Raw genomic sequence first — 18,594 nt, 5'->3', positions numbered from 1 at the left:
ATTTCAAAAGGGCATTTTTTTTTGCCAAACAGATGCAAGACAGGGTGGAGATAAATATGTAGAAGGACAATGATGTTTACCTGTGTCAGTCCATTGGCTTGAAAGACCCTAACAGGTAGCTTGGAAGTGTGGCAGAAGCCGTAGAGGAGATTCTTAACAGAAATCCTGTTTAGAAATTACTGCTTGCTCCTGCTTGCTGGCAGTGTGTGCTTTCTTTTAAGATGGGTCTCAGCCAGAGCTCTGGTTAAGCCCTGAACATCCCTGTAGTGTGTTTTTAGGTACAGATTTAATGCTATCCCGGAGGGTGCCTGTTCAGCTGTGTTGCTTCTGATGACACTCCATGATAGCAGAAATGTCTTGACTGCAAGATTTCTGGCCTTTTTGACTAACCTCTGACAAAAAAAGCTCAAGAAACCTTTGAAATCCTCCTTCTGAACTTTGACAGCTGCCTTCTAAACCTACAGTGTTCCTGCAAATTGTCCCAAACTGTTTGAACTGTATGTTCTCCTCTCGTCTACCCCCAGACACTAGTTTTCGTGATTGTTCTTTGATTGACATTTGGAATGGGATGCACAAATTTATCAGCTATCTTCACTAGCAAGAAGTGAGAGTCTTAGCCAAGGGGTAATAGGGCAAGTATCATCAGCTATCGAAATCTGTGATGAACTTAGAATCATAAGGCTGAAAAACAAAACCTGGCTTACAGTTGCCATAAACAGGGAGACCATAGAATATGGAGAAAGAGTTGGATAAAACTGAAGGTTTAGAGGAAAACTGTGATGTGAAAGTTCTGATTTAATGAGTTTTAATACCACTGTAAATCATTTAACTCTCTGTGAATGACTTTGAGCTCCTGTTTGATAGAGGTTGAATATCTAAATTGTAGTAAACATCCTGGAGAAATCATCTCCAGATAAAATACAAAATACTTCCAAAAGAATTCTGTTATTTTGGAAGAATGACCCTGCAGGCATTAGGCTTAGCCTGATGTTTCATTTATAGCTTATCCATAGTTTCTTTTTGAATCTTGTATTATTTCCTTCTGGAAGAAATTTTAAACTTGAAATTAAGTGTTGAAGATTACAAGTCAACCTCAAGGTCCACATACCATATGGAAGGACTTATAGAGAAGCAAACTGAGAAATGGTACTTTTTTTTTTTTTCCTGTTAACTGATCAGGAAGAAAATAGTTGGCTTTAGATTTGAAACAAAGACTTTGCTGTAGATCTCATCTGCTTGCCAGAAGTCTGAAGTGCAGATGGAAAAGTGGATATTGAAGTTTTCCTGCCCTAATGCTCTTAAGATTCAGCATGCGAGATGTATTGCTCTATTAGATAATGTCTAATAGCGTTACAGTACCTGATGTAAAGATCTTGGCCATGTCGGTAAGGGGAAGTACATAATATAGACAAGAAATGCATTCATTTTAATGCTCTTTGTACTTTCTGAAGATAAATTGAAACATAGCATTTTTCTTTATAGATTGTGCATAAATTGGTATACATAATCCACTTATACAAATACACGATCTTTAAAAGTTTTGAGTGGTCACTACCTAAGATTCTTGACATAGTTTTGTTCAACTTCTAGCTCTTGGTCAAGCCCTCATGTTATATCAATAGAAACAGGTTTCAGTGAAATTTTAGTCTTTGTTTTACATTAATTTGAATGTATGCAGTGCTTGGAGGATTACAGTGATTTCAGGATCAAGAAAAATATTGGACACCCGAGAACCAATTGCTACAAAACCCAACCCTATTCTTACCCTATGTTGGGTGAATAATTGGGTTATGTCGGGTAAAATTTATATCCCTGAAAGAATATTCACCTCAATAAAGTAATTGGGAGGAAAACTATTTCCTACCAAGAGAATTTCCAGTAGCGGAACTAAAAAATAACACACACGCATGCACATGCACACACACAATCCCAAGTCAGTTTGAAGAGCCAAGATTTGACTGACTCTGACCCGAGTACCTCCAGAAGAAGTTGTTCAGTCTTAACTGATTCCTGAGCTGGGTCATGACATGTAATACAGGGACTGGAGCAAGTGATTAACAACAGATTGGGTAGGAATCTTCTAAATCATCTCTGCTGCTGGAAAAAAAAAGTTCATGGAACTTTATTCTCAGTGTCTTGGGTTCCCAGTCTCCTCCTCTGCTAATCAGTATCAGATTTTGCCTCTGTTCCTCTTCAATAAAAATATCACTGTCATCTCACCATCTGGCTTAGAAGCTATTCTTAGTAATTTGTTGATACAGGACTGTTCTGAGAAATAGTTATAGTATGGAGAACTGCAGGATACCGTTGTCATGTTATTTGAGACTGTTAATGAAGAAAATTAAAATTGAGTGAAATGGCCAGTTATGGGGTGGATGAATTGTTTTTCATTTGTCAGCATCACTCCAAGGTTAGATGTGTCAACAAAGTGTTGCCAATTTTCTGGAACATTGAACACAAAACGGCGACACTGATGGCCATAGTCAGTGGTTGTAGAAGTTTGATGAAGTAATAGGGATGGGACGCTTGATCTTTCAGATTTAAGCAAGGAGGAGAGACAATGATGCAACTGCTTCCATAAGACTAAGAGATAAAAGCCTCACTAATCTGATAAATTTGAGGAATGAAGCACATTATATTAGATCACATCACTTTGTTTAATTTTATTGAGCTGTTTCAGTAACTAAGCACCTGTTAATTCTTATGACGGAAATTGATGGATTAACCATCTACTGCAGGTGAAATCTGGTGATACAGATACAGTCGCAGAACTCAATCTGTTGCCAGTATACTGGGCATTGGTTCTTATTCTGCACTTGAAAAGGATAGCAGTGCAATGACTGAACACATCACCTTTTGCCTCCTGCAAAGAATTGTTGAAATCGCCCTAGTCGTTTTCAAAATCCTTCTAACACAAAGGCGGCAGTGGGAAGTACCCACTGTAATCTCTTCACGAGGAGGAATTTGTCCTGTTGCAATCTTCTGGGGAGATTTACTGGTTAATCTCTATTCCAAGTTTAGAGTCATATCATCCAGAAGCTCTTTCAGAAAAATATAAAAAGAATAAAATTATGTAGAAGTGTTCTCATCCTAACGACAATGTTTCTAACTTCAGTCAATGCTCAGAAATTGTTACCTTTATGTAGCTCGTTAGCAGCATCTGTAAATGTCTCGAAACAGAAGATTTTATAAATTGTTCACAATTAGCTTTGACCAGTTCAGGTCCAACCTCAGCAGTCAGGGATGGCATAGTCCTTGACCACGTGCTGACTTCGCTTGCTTGCTAGTTTGAATTTGGTGACTCGGCCCTGTTCCCACTGAGCAAATATTCGTATGACTTAGCACTACTTAGTATCTTTTGGAGTGTCTGGTGTGCTGGTAAGGTGTAGGAGACTTGGGCTTTAGAGATGTTCTCTCCAGACAGCTATGACTCCTGTAGCAATGCTGTACTTCGCCACCAGAGCTCTTTCATTACTCCACTTGGGAGGTATTCCCTACTGTAGTGTGAAGTGTTATTGTCTATAGACTTAGATTTCTATGGCTAAACAGAAGACGTATATTTGGCCACAGAAGATCTTAGATGCACAAAGACCCAACAATACACTGACGTAAATTTGCGTTAATATCACGCTACTTGGATTTTCTTTAAAGCTACTGAATTTTGCTTGAATGTTCTTTTTAAGGAGTGGCCACATACAAGTCCATCTTATGGATGCCTTTTTCAGTACCTTTTTATAACTAGTTCTAGTTTTTATTTTTCTTTTCCTTTTGTTCCAACAGAATAACAGGCTTAGGAAACATGCCTTTGAGTTGAAAATGAATGACCTCACATACTTTGTGCTGGCAGCTGAAAATGAGCAGGATATGGATGACTGGATTTTCACTCTCAACAAAATCCTGCAAATAAATCCAGAGGGAACCATTCAGGAGAGGAAAAGTGCAGATCTCACTGACCTGAAACTTGGTAAGAGTGAATAGTTTCTTGCATTGTGGGTTTGGTTTTGGTTTTTTTTTTTGATCAAATGCAAAAAATTGAACCTTCAGATACCACTATTGAATGATTTTAACTGCCTGAGTCTGTAACGGATTCTGCACCTACTGATTTCTGACGAAGCAGCACCAGTCTTTTGGCAATCCCTGAACAATGTCAGCTAACTCCCCACAGATCATTTTCAAAAGGCTGTGGGGGAGGTAAAGCTGCTCCCCACAAAGTCAGCAGGAGCAACGTGGCTTTGCATATGCAGCTCTTTTTCAAATATAGTCCTCTCTGTCAATGATCTTGCTAGTACTTTGTGTTTTACTGTCTTGGGAGTCTGAAGGTTTGAAAGAGTTTTGTGCTGGAGAGAGTTTAGATCAGTTCTTTTTCCAGCGTTTTGTTTTCTTTAAAAATCTGGAGCTAATAATTTTAAAAATATCCCAGCTGTGTTTTTCTTTCCCTGGAGGCTTATTGACTTTTCATTTCTTGCTTTTGTGAGTTTGAGTATTAATATGCTTTCACTGTGGAAGAAAGAATTGGATGCTCTGTTATACTGCACTCTTCATGTGGCAGTAACTCATTCCTCCACATAATAAATCCATGTTCAGTTTGGATGAACCCCAGCTGAAATTCTAAGACTGAAAACACTTGAAACCTTAATACAGATTTGAACTGCTTGTGCTCTGAGCTGAATGAAAGCTTTGAATCCACACACATCTGAATCTTGGGGAAGTTCAGAGCTAATTGAAGGCTTTAGCCTGGTGTTCATAACAAATTCTGATTTTGGAGGGACAGGGTACTCTTCATATAGCCAAAGATGTTTTTATAATTTGGCGGCACAAGAGACTTGCACTTTAGAATCAGAGAAGTACTTTTGGAAATCCCACCCATAAGGGATATTAATGAAACAGGAAGAAATATGTGCATAAAAGGTCAGAGACATAAGGCTAACAGAAAACAGAAGTCTCTACTGGTAAAAACCCTGATAACAAGCAACAGGAATGTGCTATGGAGTTAACTTGTCAAAAGGCATGATGCTTTCTTGGCAGAAGAGCCCTAAATGGCTGTAATGACTTATTTCACATTGGGCTGAATTACCTAGCGAAAGCAGAACGGTCCCTGGTGAGCTAAGTGAAGCAAAGGGGTTGCTGTATAGTGCTGTTCTCTGGATCCATAGATTTGCAGCTCATGGAGTCCAGACTGCATCCCTCCCCTTCCCAAAGGGCAGGTAAGGTCCTGCCTGCCTCACTGAAGACTCCCTTTACTGGGAGTCCAAAATCTTTTGGTTGATGTAAACCCTTGGTGTTGCCTCAGAAGGGACCGAGAGAGCCAGGGAAGGTGTCTTTGTTGTGGGCATGAATATTTGTCATGTATGAATGTGTCAGATGTTTCACTGAGTAGAGTCAGGCCTCTTGTTTGAAAGCTTAAATATAGACTAAGTTACAGTAAGCACCAGCGGGAGATGAGGTTGAGGAGGACAGAGGTTTACATTAGTATCTCTTCCATTTATTAGCCTGATGGTACTAAAGGGAATGAAAAGAAATGGCATGGGGATAGATGTTCTCTTTTTTTTTTTTTTTTTTTAAACCCAATGGTAATAGCAAGTATAATAAAAACATTTGCAATTTGTTTTCTTCTTTTCAAGACCCTGCAGAAGTTTCGGTGAATTATGATTGCTCTCAAGAAGAGACCGATTCTTCAGAGAACACCTTGCACCCAGACTTCGCAAAAGTAATCCAAGTTATGTTTATTCTTACAAGCTTAGTGGAAGGTGCTACCTAGGTGAAAAATGCCTGCCGATAGATGATAATTAATATTGTGAAAGGTTTGAAAATATAGCACAGCCCGTTTGTGGTTGTTAGAGCCATGACAAATGACAGGAGTAATTTTCTTTCTGAACAGCTGATGGCTTTGTTTAAATGAGAAAAGCTCCACTGGATGTAAAGGAAGTGAGTGCTCCCTAGCGCGGTTTGATTTAGACCTGTGAAGTCAGTAAGATTCTGGTCCCTGCAGTTATCTGTGAAATATTTACTCTTTTTAACTGCATTTCAGAAGAGTTTGGCCCTTGGAGAGCCAAGATTTCCTGTGTGACTTGCAAGGAAACAAGCTGTGAACTGCTCATCGCCTTCTGTAATTTCGTTGAAAGATGCATGTAGTATCAGGGGAGGCGTTTTGTCCTCTGGATCTCATAAACTGCTTCATGTGGATGAGATAATTGTAGATGGTGCTAAGAAGCTTTCTGATGAAAAGCTAGATTGGAAATATTTCACTGCTTTTTCTTAAATGAATGTATGATCTGTTTGTAATCTTCTGTCAGTGAGCTACTGTAGATACTATCTGTCTACACAGCCAAATGCTACTTGAGGATGTTACTCCCACAGATTTGAACTGAAAGCTGTATATGCAAACGAGGACAGAATTTGGTCTACATTTTAATGTAGGTTGTATTCATGTATATGAAGCGGTAACCTAGATTAAAAAAAAAAACAACCAAAAACCAAACAACAACAAACCCAAAATAAAGACAAAACAAACAACCAACCAGATAAAATGTCACTGAGTTTATGTATTAAGGACAACAGTAGTATCCGATCATCTCGTCTGTGGATAGGTACTTTCTAATGGTTTAGTTAATGCAGATATCTCAAAGGTATCTTAAACATATCTCAAAGACCGCTGGTGGCCTCCAAGGCTAAAACAGAAGGTCTCCATGTTGTGCGATGCTTGTATTGCCCTTTATACGGTTAATTCCTGTTTCCCCCTGCCTTGCTCTATAGGCCTGGCTGCAGCAGTGATCTGTGGCCTGACCCTAGCCCATCGCAGGTAAATCTCCTGATCCCATCTCTACCTAAACCAGTACACCGGGGACACATCAGGACCTGCTTCTGCAAGTCAGCCCGTGGGTGGGGGCGTGTTAGGAGGCGAACGGAGAGCTCTTGGTCTTGCTGTGCTGCTTCTGCTGGGTACTTAATGTGTGTCAGCAGTGTCATGCTATTGTGGAAAACAGAAAACGTTGAATGGGACCTTAAAAAGAGCATAGCCTGTACCGTGTCAGCCAAGGTTTGTACTCGGCAACCAGGAAAGTTGTGGGCTCCGTTAATAGTTCAGAGATTGAAAAAATAAAGAAAAGTTAGGAAAAACAAAGTGCAAAGACTGAAGGAAGTGAGCATGTTTAGACTGAGAAAAAAGGTTTCAAAGGTATCCATGAGGGATCTGTAAGGGGAAGGGAATGTGTGGGGCGTCCTTCACATGTGGGATGAACTGGCTTAAATAGCGGGGAAAAAATTAGCAAAGTTAGACATAAGGATAAACTTTTAGAAGGCAGGGTAGGAAAGCACCAGGTGGCGTCGGGAAGTTGTTGAGTCGGTTTCATCAGAGAGCTTATTATTAACTATTATTAACACTTAGGCATGTGTCTCAGAAATAAAATGGGTGTGACTGATCCTGCCTTGTGGCAGGAGGATGGACGGGGAGAGGACTCCCAGCCTTCCCTGTGGGTGACACGCTGCAATCTGTGTGTCTGCCCACCTGTAAGGCTGAGCTGCACTTCCCTGCTCCCCTTTCTGCCCTCAACCCCACAAGTGGTTTTCTGTGGGGCTGGTTTGCTTTTTATCTCAACTTGGGAATCCATAAAGTGATTTTAGTGCAATGATCCACCGTCCTGACATCTTACACCACGGATTCTTTGGTAACATATATGAACTTGAATTACTTAATTGATCTATTTGGGGGTTCCTTAGAAGTATATCATGGCCTGAAAATCCCTGCTTCGCAAGCATATAACCTTCAAAGAGTGCTTGAAGGTGCTTTGGGATAACTACTGCAGAAATGAGAAGTGTTGTTGCAAGTGAAACATTGATCATTCGTTTAGAAGCCTAACAACTCTATGGATTTCTGTTCTTGTGCAGAAAACTAATTTATTATCTATCACCACAGTACATCACAGAAACAGAAGAAACAGTGAAAGCCTCTCGAAATACAGAGCGACTAAATCTTTTCTCTTTGGATCCTGATATAGCAGTAAGTGAAACTATTTAATTTTTTTTCAAGTTCTTAGGAATTTTAAAATACAGGCGGTCTGAGCTAACTGGGTTAGCTAAGCCACCAGGGTGGGTGGGAGTTCAGCAAGCAACTGGGTGTACCCGAGACTTCAGCTTTGAAGGGTGAGGGGAGCTGTCTCTAGTCCGTCGAGATTTCTGGATAGACTCCACCCATATCTGATCACAGAATGGTTGAGGATGGAAGTGACCTCTGGAGGTCATCTAGCCAGTCTAGCTAAGCTTTGAATCGTTAAACTGAAAATATTACAGAAGCAGAGCCTTCTCTCGGGCTGGGAATGTTAGAACAACAGTGGTTTTATTGTTATTCGTTACACTGAATTTGACTACAAAAACGTGAATGGGTATAAAAAGCAGTGGGAAGGTACAGTTGGAGGTACAAAAGGCTATCCATGTGAAAAAAAGTTTAGCTGGAAATGTAGGAAGTGCAGGTTGCTTTTCTTCTTGTCTTCAGCTTGCTTATCATTTAGTGTCAGAGTTCATGATTCAAAGAATATTATTCCTTGCACTGAATGTACATTTGTCGGTGATTTAACTGAAGACTTTATTTTAGCTAAAAACAAGACTTCAGTAAAATCAGGATCAGCATCTCTTGATACAAACTTGAACCTGTTGTCAATCAACTGTAGTGCCATTATTAAAAATATTAAGCGAATTGGAGTAGTGGAGTGGTGTATAAGTAAGGGGAAAGGAGGGGAAAGGTTTGAAATCTAATCCTAAAATGTGGTGTTACGGTCTGAAAATATGAGGCTGTTTAATCTGTGTGAGGAAATTAAAAGCTAAAGTTTCAGAAGCAGTAAGTAAACAAGAAAAAAATCTGTTTTAAAATTATAGGAAACCTGACTTGGATCCCTAATTCTGCCTCTGGCATTATATATGTCCTCGGGCAATCTTTTTGCTTTGCTTCCTAATCTATAAATTTAGAAATAACACATTTACTCTGGTAATGTGAAGATATCAGCGGTGACGTTTTGAGGTTTTCGGGTGCTTCAGTGATTGTCAAGACCTTCAAAAAGCTTACGTAGTTTTGGAATGCCATGCTTTTCCCATGTATAACGAATCGCCCAACTTATTTCAGTCATTGAATCCTCAGAAAAAGGAGTTTCCAGGGACAAACTCGGTGATTAAGCCATTTGAAGAAAAGCCTGCAAAGAGGATCCTGATAACTTGCAGATCCCTCAGTTTGAATCTCCAGGCCTGCGTTACTGAAAATGAAAATGATCCTTCAACCAATGTAAGCTTCACTCATTTCCCTGTGATTTTTCTCTTTCTTTTTTTTTTTTTCTTTTTTCTTTTTTGTCTCTTTCTGTGCAGTTGTTGCTTTGGAAAGAGAACATAAAAGGAAAGCTGTATCATGCACGCGTACTGCATTCACTCCTCCTCTGCTCATCCCTTCGGATTGAATAATGAAACTGATGAGCTTTTCAGTAAACGTTCTGAAGCTGATTTAGATTGCAGACTTTTAGCTAAAGCTCAACGGGGAATTAAAAATGTTAAAATCCTTGAGGATTCTTAACAACTGCTATAAGGAGAACAAGTTTAAACTGCCAAGACCTATGTAGGGAGGCAACTGAATATCAGTTGCTGGTGAACTGGTTTTGTTTTTCAGAGAGAGACCAGGAGCCAAGCAGATTAAATTACAGAAGAGAAGGCAAAATAGAAAGGACTGGATGCTTCATCTAGTGGAATAGCCCAGCTAAAAACAGGACAAAACAGAAAACTTTGCTTATTCTTACTTTAAGAAAAAGGGGCAGGGTAAAGCGAGATGTAGCTGTCAGTCCATAGCTCTGAGTTAGTTCTCCTCTGAAGCAGGAAAGTTTTGAGAAATTAGTGTCCTGGCAACTCAACTTTCATACATTACATATGAGGCATTGATTTTTTATTTTTTTTTTTTTCATTTGGAGATGACCTCTACAGTGAGTGCATATTCAGCATGATGTAATCAATACTTCTTTTTGGCAGACTGGAATAACTGTTTAAATAGAGTAATGATAACTGTACCAAGGGCACGCAATAATTCACTACAGAGGCTGAAAAAGCATAGAATATTGTACCTGCCATGAGTTGTTCCTTATCTCCGAAGTTTTAAGATTCTGATTTCTGGACAGCTCAGAAGGTTTTATTCTTATTCTCAGACTGATTTAGTTCATCAGAATTATGGAGGCTCTTTGGAGGTTACTTACAGTCATAGGACTTAATTCCCTGGTACTATGCGATAGAATAAGTGGGTACTGTCAGAGCGGTTTGAATGCTCTTGGTTTCCTAGCAAAATGGAACATGTGTTTCCCACAGAATAATACAGCCACGCATTTGTGTTTGTACCAGTAAACATTTTTCATCTACTTCTATTTGTCATCTTTGTGCTGCGTTTCTGACGATCCCTGGAAAGTCCACTCTCGCTCTTCTTTCTTTTATAATTACTCTAAAAATCTTGTAACATATTTCTCTGGGGCTCTGTTCATTTACTCTAATAATTATCTGTGACAAATACATTTGGTTTTTATTCTCCGAGTTCCTAAGTTCGCTGTCAATTACTGTTCTGGCGCATTATTAACAAACTACCTTTAAAAGCCCCTAAAATCACATGGCTGGAAACTAACTTTGGCAGGGGTGTGTGTGAGCATTTGTTTTTAATGAATCTCATAATTTGTAAATAATACTTGTTTGCTTTCTTTTTTTCTAGCTGCAGGAACCTATTAAAAGATATTTACCCCCTTGCTCTCAGTTACAGCTATATTATGTTTCTGGTGTTTTCTCCAGGTAGAGCCTTTCTTTGTGAGCGTGGCGCTGTATGATGTCAGGGATGGCAGGAAGATCTCTGCTGATTTTCATGTGGATTTGAACCACACACTCGTTAGACAGATGATTTCAGGTTCCTCGTTTTCATTAGAAAATGGCACTGTTGAAAATATAGACTCAAATGAAATGGAAGAACCACAGGTCAAGGGGTTCCCAGAAGAATGGCTGAAATACCCAAAACAGGTATTCCACGTGTGATTTGCATGACTTAGTGACCCGTGTGACTTATTTTAGGTCAGTAGTAGTATTAATTTTCATCAGAGAATTTATCTGTACTACTAGTAGTTTTTGTTTTCAAGAATACTCTTTTTTTGTGTATCAGTGGTACTTGTATACAGGTGCTTGATTTTTGAGCTCCCTGTATAGACTTTAAAACCATTTACAATCAAAACTTAGTGTCTGTTATTTAGAGAAACCACCCACGTTTCCCGTGCTCTTTGGGTTCATTTGCTGACCTCTCCCAAAACCAGCCAAACAAAATCGCAACTTGAAGCAACGCCTAGATGCTGCATTATCCTCAAAGTACTTCCACATTCTTGCTGTAAGCCTTACCCTGAAACCCCATACGCTACCTTTTCTTCTCCCTGTCATTCCCGTGAGGTGTGACTAATTTAGGCCGGCATTTAAGTACTGTCCAAGAGGAACAGTTAGGTTAGGTGATGCTTAACGTGGTCATATTGCTTCTTGGCTTGAGTCAGTCTGTTTGCAAGGTGCTGCATGTGCACAAGCTCACTTCAGCACTAGCACAAAGATTTTATTTTCCGTCTGGCTGTATTGAATATGTAGAGTTAATAATCTTCAATAATCCTTTCTGAATTTGGTTTGTTACTGTTTCCACCAACGGAGAGCGCTGGCAGTATTTAATTTCTCCAGTATTGCTATATACTTTCTAACTGCTCTCTCTCTTATCCACAGGCTCTTTTCTCCATAAGTAATCCTCATTCTGAGATCGTATTGGTGGCAAAAATAGAAAAGGTGCTTACGGGAAACATTGCCAGCAGTGCTGAACCTTACATTAAGAATCCTGATTCTTTTAAGGTAATGTAACAGGAACGTCAGTTCCTTCTTGGTCAACCTCAGCCTATTGGAAGCTGAAGGCATTGCAAATTGTGCTCACGAATCTCACCAGCGTGTGGGTGCTGAACAGGACAAGCTCACAGGAGGCCCACGCCTAAGAAGGCAAATGTCCAAGCTCCACTGACTGACTGAATGAAGTACCATTTTGTCTGCAACGTATGAATCCATTCGTGGCGCATTCCTATGCGAGTTATGTCATAGCAGAGTGAAATCCTCTTTCAGCAATCTTTTGGAAATTATGAGTTAGCGTACTTCGTATACGAGCGAAGTTGGGGTAGGCACCTGTTTCTCTCTGAGAGCAGGCAAGTGCATCTGCATTGGGTGTATTACAGAAAACTGGAATAATAACTGTAACTAACAGTGTTCTGACTGAAGGGGTTGAATTAATCAGCAGCATCATATTCATCTGTGATGTCTTTGCTGCCCACCCAGAACCTTCTGTTATGGGCAGTATCAGGCTAAGTTATTTTACAGACACTGCAGCCTCTTCAGCAGAGGAGTACTTGGATGTACTCTGTGCTGCATTTCAGATATTACAATGATATTGATGAAATAATTCATATTTTCTTTTTTGTAGTGTGCACAGAAGGTATTAAAATCCAATAAGCAGTTCTGCAGCAAGCTGGGGAAATACCGCATGCCATTTGCTTGGTCAGTGAGGTATGTATTAGCTCTTTTTATAATTTTATAAGCATCTTATAGCTTATTCTGCTCTTGGACGTGTATCCCCGGAAGGTCCTGCAGCTTTAGTATGTCATTGCCCTATTTTTCACACAGCTGAACGCCGGTTACTTTCTCATTAAATGTTAACTGTGGTGGAATCTTTTCTTCAGGTATGTAGTGAAGTTGCCAGGGAGTAGCAAAGGTGGCTGACAGAATATCAATTTATCATGAGCTCCACCACTGATTTGGTGCTAGAAATTACCAAAGAGATTTCAAAGTCACAGTTCTCACAAGAATTTCCTACAAAGATAGGAAATGGAATTTCTACGATCTGAAATAGAGTTGCAACGGCCACCTAAAATATAGGTGCACAAGTTTGAAGCTCTCTTCTGGTTATGATGCCTGTCAGGGTTCAGGAAAAATCTAACCAAGGATTTGGAGGTTATGGTGCCCCTAAAACAGTGCCTTGGGGGTGATACTGAGGGATTATGCTTCAGGTACTCTTGCATTTTTAGTGGTTAGTAGGTGACAGAGAGCTGTTATTTTCTTGTTCGGCAGGTCAGTTGGGTTTTACTGCGGGTCAGTGCAATGGCAGTAATGGATTTTTGTTCCTTCCCTCTCTCCTCCTGGATAATTTCTTGCTGGTCTCACCTTCAAGATTGGGGCACCCCTGTGCCTCTTCATCCCCTTCTACCAAATTAACTCACAAAAGCAGATATGGCTGTCTGCTTTTTGTTCTCCCTTCGAGTTTCCGTGCAATTCCTTTCTCTGTCCTCTCTGGTTTTTCCTTCTCAGTCTTCTGTAATTGCCTCGGCTTACTGCTGCCCTGGGAGGAGAGAGCTCCCTGCCTGAGACCCTCCCTGTGACAGCTCTCCCTTCTTTCTGCCATGCATATAGAGCAGGGAATATAAAATTTTATATTCCCTATAAAAAGGAAAGCTGTCGATTGCCGCGGGAAAGCATTCCTTCTCCTCCGTGGCTTCTGTTCTGACCGTGGCAGGCCAGGTGAAGAGCTGCCTGAAGCTGTTGGGAGGAAGGAGGAACGCGTGCTAGGTGAAAAAGTCACGTTGTGGCATTGCCCGTGACCGTGAGGGATAGCTGTGTGGCTGCGTGCTTCTGGTGTGGAGGTACGGAGCACCGGAGGTGCACAGTTTCCCCTGCCGCATGTAGGGGAAAGCTTATGATTTTAGAATAAGGTGCTTAGATGGCAAAGAAGAAAACACACGGTAAGGTGCGGCCGTTTGAAGAGTTCATTTTTTTTTTTTTATTGACATACATTTTTGTCAATATCCAATAGGAACAGGAGAAGTACGTGCGTGCTCAAGAGAAAGGCAGATAATGTGTTCTGATCTGTCATCGCAAGCTCAAGGATACTCATTAATATTTACTACCTCTGTGTAGCCAAAGCACCATTCATCAAAATTATATTGATGGGTGTCTCTTGGGCTGACAGAGCTACTTTTAGCGTGTAATGGACCGTACAACGGCAAGAGGTGCAGGCTTGGCATCAGACTGACTTGAGGCTTTTTATTAACCCTGTCCTGCCTGCCTGTGCTCTGTGGCGGTACCATCAGCGCGATGTCCTGCAACTCAGTCATTGCTGTAGCTATCTTTTGGTGGCATGATGATTTTGAGTAGTTCAGGGTCTGGCTAGTCACTCATGCATGTGGAGAAGGCTAAAACATTCTTCTGTATCTTCAGTAAATCTTATCTCGGAGTGTTTCTTGCCAAAAAAAAAAACCAACAAAAAACCAGAAAGGTTTTCTACTTATTTTGAAGGAAGTACATTTCCTTTTCATAGCATTCTCCAAGTGGCAACCCCTCGTTGCCTCTCGGTGAGAGGGAGTAGGCAGAAGGAGGGTTCGGGCTGTGCCGTACTGTGCCGGTACGCAGATGCTGGGCTGTGTTATGTGCCGCGGCTGTACTGCTCAAGCGCGTTACGTAGTACGGCGCCTCGGCCCGGAATTGTAGCTGCAGGTCTGCGCTTGCTCTGCCTAAGGGACGTCTAACAGACACGAATGAAGTTTCACTTCTATCCCTGCAAGGTGGATAGCGCCTTAAATGTCTGTCAAGCTAGGTGCTTTTCAGAAGATTCTCCCCTCCTTCCAGTTCTGTGTTATTTCAGATATTTTATCATTAAAATACCAGTTGGCAACTCCTTGGTCATCTCAGACATAGTATTATAACTGCATAAATTTATTTTGTACTAACGGGCCATGTTGATTTGGAGTAAGGAGTAGAATCTTGATTAGATCAGGCTTGACTAATCAATAGTGCTCCACCAGATTTAAACCTGCATGTGAGTTTTTTGAGCTCCGGTAACGTGGTGTGTGAGAGCAGCAGCTTCCAGTCACCACAGTCATGTGAGCAGAAGCATTTTCTATAGATGGATTGCTCTACTTAACTACTGCTCATCTAAGTGGGGCTCAGCAGTTGCTGCTGTTGCACCCAACAGTATGTATTGGGTAACAAACAGAGATTTTTCTCTTTGGAATTCCATGCAGAATGGTTAATTGGCACAGGCTGGAATGCGGCAAAGGACATAAGGCAGGACGAGAGCAATAGGGCTTCATTTGAGAGGAGCTTCCTTGTGTGATGCTCAGTACAGTGGGTATGGGAATACCTGGGAGTCTGAGCCTTCCTCAGTCTGTTTCCGTGAGACTTTTTGTCAGTGGAAACCCTTGGCTCTAGTCCCATACTTCTTCAGTTTCAGAGATGGCAATGACTTGTTTCACTGGGTATTCTCTCCAAAATTACAGGTTCCTTTTTCAATGTGCAGTCCACAGGCTTAGAAAATAACATCGAAAAGAGCTCCGCATCATAGTATATTTTTGCTTTCCCTAGGACAGGATCAAATCATTCCTAAATATGTTTGTCTAGCCAATATTTCTGGCTGTGATTTCCCAAATATAAATGGGAATATATGCTTGTGGTCTTAGCAAATGCACAGGCAGTTCAACATTTTGCAGACTTATTGTGTGTGCATTACATGGGTGGCCTGCACATGGGCAGAGGACATAGCTGGGGTTTGTGGACATCCCTCTGTTCCGGCAGGCAGCATTTTTGGCTGGCATCCTAATTCGGTGCTTCACTGCCCATGCCGTTAAAAAGCTTTCCTCCCATCTGTAGAATTAATTACAGAAAATATACTTGGGTGTGTTTATCAGCCTTTAAACTTTTTCATTATAAGTCATGTTATGAGATAAAATAGATTAAAAACCGTTGACCAAATACACCACGTGTGTGAACTTGTTGGTATCAGTGATGTTGCACAAGGAATTTATTTAGTTCGTTGGGTCAAATTCTGCACTCATTTACATCTATCTATGTATTAACGTTACTCAGGACTCTCTTTGGTAAAAGCAAAGTATGATTTGGCCCCATAAAATCTATTTCTATTTTCACAGCTTGAAAATAGAAGTTCCCGCAGGAGGCTATCACACTACAGGGGAAAAAATGGTTTGGCTATGATAAATAGCAAAACCCTGGGTTTGGAAATGTGTTTTCCAGTTATTTCATTCTGGCATTAACCACACTCCTGTTTTTGTGTGGAAATTTTCCCCCCTTAAAGCAGTTACAGATGGCCACAGTGTGATTTTTACGTATACATTCAGCGAGCCAAAATCTTGACAGTTGAGTATTGTGCATGTGACTGAAACTCTTAATTAGCTTATGTGGCATCCAGTTTGTTAGCATCGTTCAAAAGCATGACTCAGGGTTCCTCCCTGATTTCTTGCTGGCGTTGGTGGGATCTGGTGTCTGTATGCTCTCGCAGGTATAATTATGGTATGTGTTAGAATTACAGCGTGTCAAATCCATCTTCCATTCTCATATTCCTGCCAGACCTGCCAAAGTTTGCAAATATGTGCCTGAGCTACATACTGTAGGTGTGAGGACACTTCACTCGCGGAGATGAGTTTTTACACTCCGCTGTTCTTTCAAACCTGCCCCACCCTCGTGAGCTTCACATTTTAGAGCCTAATATTTGAATCCTTCAAGAGCTTGTGCAGCTGCTGGTTCGGTTCTCAGCTGGCGTAGGTTGATGTAGCTGAAGGTAGTGAGGCTGCACTGATTTACAGTAGCTGCAGATCTCACACTGAATCTCTAACCTTGGAGGTGAGCAATTTTTTCACAAATCGTAAGCCGCTACTTAAAAAGTAGCTTTTTCAGTGTTAAATTGTGAACATTGTGTAGGTTTTCCGTGCTTAAAGAATTTTCATGATTGTGGACTATCAGCTAACAATGTCAGAACAGTAGAATCATAGAAGCACCTTAAATATTGAGATGATGTTTCAGTTTCTTTAGTGACATCTGTTAATTTGTTTTCCCCTAAATTAACACCTTTAGAATCTCTTCAGGATTTTAGTTCCGTGAAATTTTTCTTACTAAAATCTCTCTGGTAAATAAGTAACCGGCAGTAAGGATTCCTTAAGATATTAGACAAATATTGGACTCCTGGATTGTGGAAGTGTTTTGTTACGTTTCCTTTTCTTCGATGTGACAGTTGTCATTCTCAAGTGCCTTCAGTGTGTTCACTGTGACAAGGAGCACTCTTGCTCCACCTGCACCCAGCAGCCCGAAAGGATCTAGCAAAACATAGGATTGCGGTTGCTTAACTGCAGATGTAATACACGTAATACTTGCTGCTCTGGCAGTTCTTCAGCTTTAATGAGCCAGGGCATGGAGACACCAGTACGGTTTGACCAGCAGAAAGCCATCTAGCCCTTCCCTGAGTGCATAAATAAAACATACCTGTTTTTAAGAAGGGGTTATCATGTTTTCAATGGGCATCTAAATTGCTCTTGTAGTGGCAAGAGCTTTACATAAATGGAATGTTGTGTGTAAGTTGGAGGGATAAAAATACTTACCTGTTTTGTATTGCGGATACCTGGGTTCGTGCCTTTGATTTTGTCCTGGGTGTATTATTTAGGCTGGGATATGCTGCTGAGCTGACAAGGAGCAGTTCTAGAGGTAGGGCATATGATACCCAGGGAGCAGCGATGCTGGGGAGGAGCGGTTGTAGGCAGGAGGACTCCGTAAAGCCCTTGTGACTCCAAACCAGAGTGGCCGGAGGGGAGGAGGTGACGATGCCGTGTCCCCGAGCCTCCCGGGAGGCAGTGCTCAGCACCACTGACCCCCAGTGAGCTACTTCCAGCACAGACCTGGTTCTTTTTCCTTTTACACTATGGACATCCCCAACCTTGCCTTGGTAAGTGCCCCTACGCCCTGCTGTGCTGAGCAGTGGTTTGCTCGGTGTCAGAGCCTGCACTGGAATTAGTTAATAAGCTCCAGCAGAGCCTGGGTTTGCTCAGCATCACATTGCAGAGCCCAGTGGCACGGCGGAAATCACTCACTGAATGTTCTAGTCCTCTCTTCCAGTCTGGAGAAGGAAGCAGTGCTGAGTCCAAGAAATATCATAGTATCAACAATACCGTAATAATTATTAAATCTTATCTTTTTTTCTTTCTTTTTTTTTTTCTGACAGCAGTTTAATAGGATTTGTAAAGTAAGTGGTGGCTGCCAGAAATTAGGTCTGGTTTCTCCCTAATAACTTCAGATTTTTGACATGGCATGTTGGTGTGGACCTTACTCCCTCTAACTGCTGGAGGCAAAAATCTGATAGACGAGAGTTAATTATTCTCTACAGTTACAAAGAAATGAAATAGTGGTGCTTCTCTCGTTAATGAAGTTAAGACATGATGCATTTATACTTATCCTTGGGATCCTCTTCCAAAGGTTTACTCCATTATTTTGCATCTGGCAACAATTTGTGCTGGCATCAATTCTTCTTCTCGCTGGCAGTGGAACAGAGAAGTAAATTAAGGAAGCAAGATTGGCCAAATGATTCACAGAACAGCACTTAGTGTCAAGAACATTTTACTTTTGTTAAGCAATGTTTTTGAATACTACGGTTGAATCCAAGGTTCATTAATTTGGATAGCTGTTACATTATCCAGTCCAGCCAGCATGTGTGACCCTTGGGGATATACAAAGTGCACTGGAATGTCTTAATTAAATCTT

General features: G+C 41.0%; 1 protein-coding gene across 2 annotated transcripts in view; it reads left to right on the top strand.

The window, feature by feature from the left end:
- DOCK10 (dedicator of cytokinesis 10) overlaps positions 1 to 18,594 on the top strand; it is a 140,464-nt gene that overhangs the window by 59,756 nt on the left and 62,114 nt on the right. For both annotated transcript variants that reach the window (XM_009325057.1, XM_009325059.1), the window contains exons 8-14: positions 3,781 to 3,964; positions 5,622 to 5,707; positions 7,913 to 7,996; positions 9,113 to 9,268; positions 10,795 to 11,016; positions 11,749 to 11,871; positions 12,488 to 12,570. In XM_009325057.1, coding sequence (XP_009323332.1) covers positions 3,781 to 3,964; positions 5,622 to 5,707; positions 7,913 to 7,996; positions 9,113 to 9,268; positions 10,795 to 11,016; positions 11,749 to 11,871; positions 12,488 to 12,570 — 938 coding nt within the window. The remainder of the gene's footprint in view (positions 1 to 3,780; positions 3,965 to 5,621; positions 5,708 to 7,912; positions 7,997 to 9,112; positions 9,269 to 10,794; positions 11,017 to 11,748; positions 11,872 to 12,487; positions 12,571 to 18,594) is intronic.

Source organism: Pygoscelis adeliae, unplaced genomic scaffold, assembly GCF_000699105.1.
Source record: "Pygoscelis adeliae isolate BGI_AS28 unplaced genomic scaffold, ASM69910v1 Scaffold155, whole genome shotgun sequence".
Classification (NCBI taxonomy): domain Eukaryota; kingdom Metazoa; phylum Chordata; class Aves; order Sphenisciformes; family Spheniscidae; genus Pygoscelis; species Pygoscelis adeliae.
This window is presented reverse-complemented; position numbering and strand designations above follow the sequence as displayed.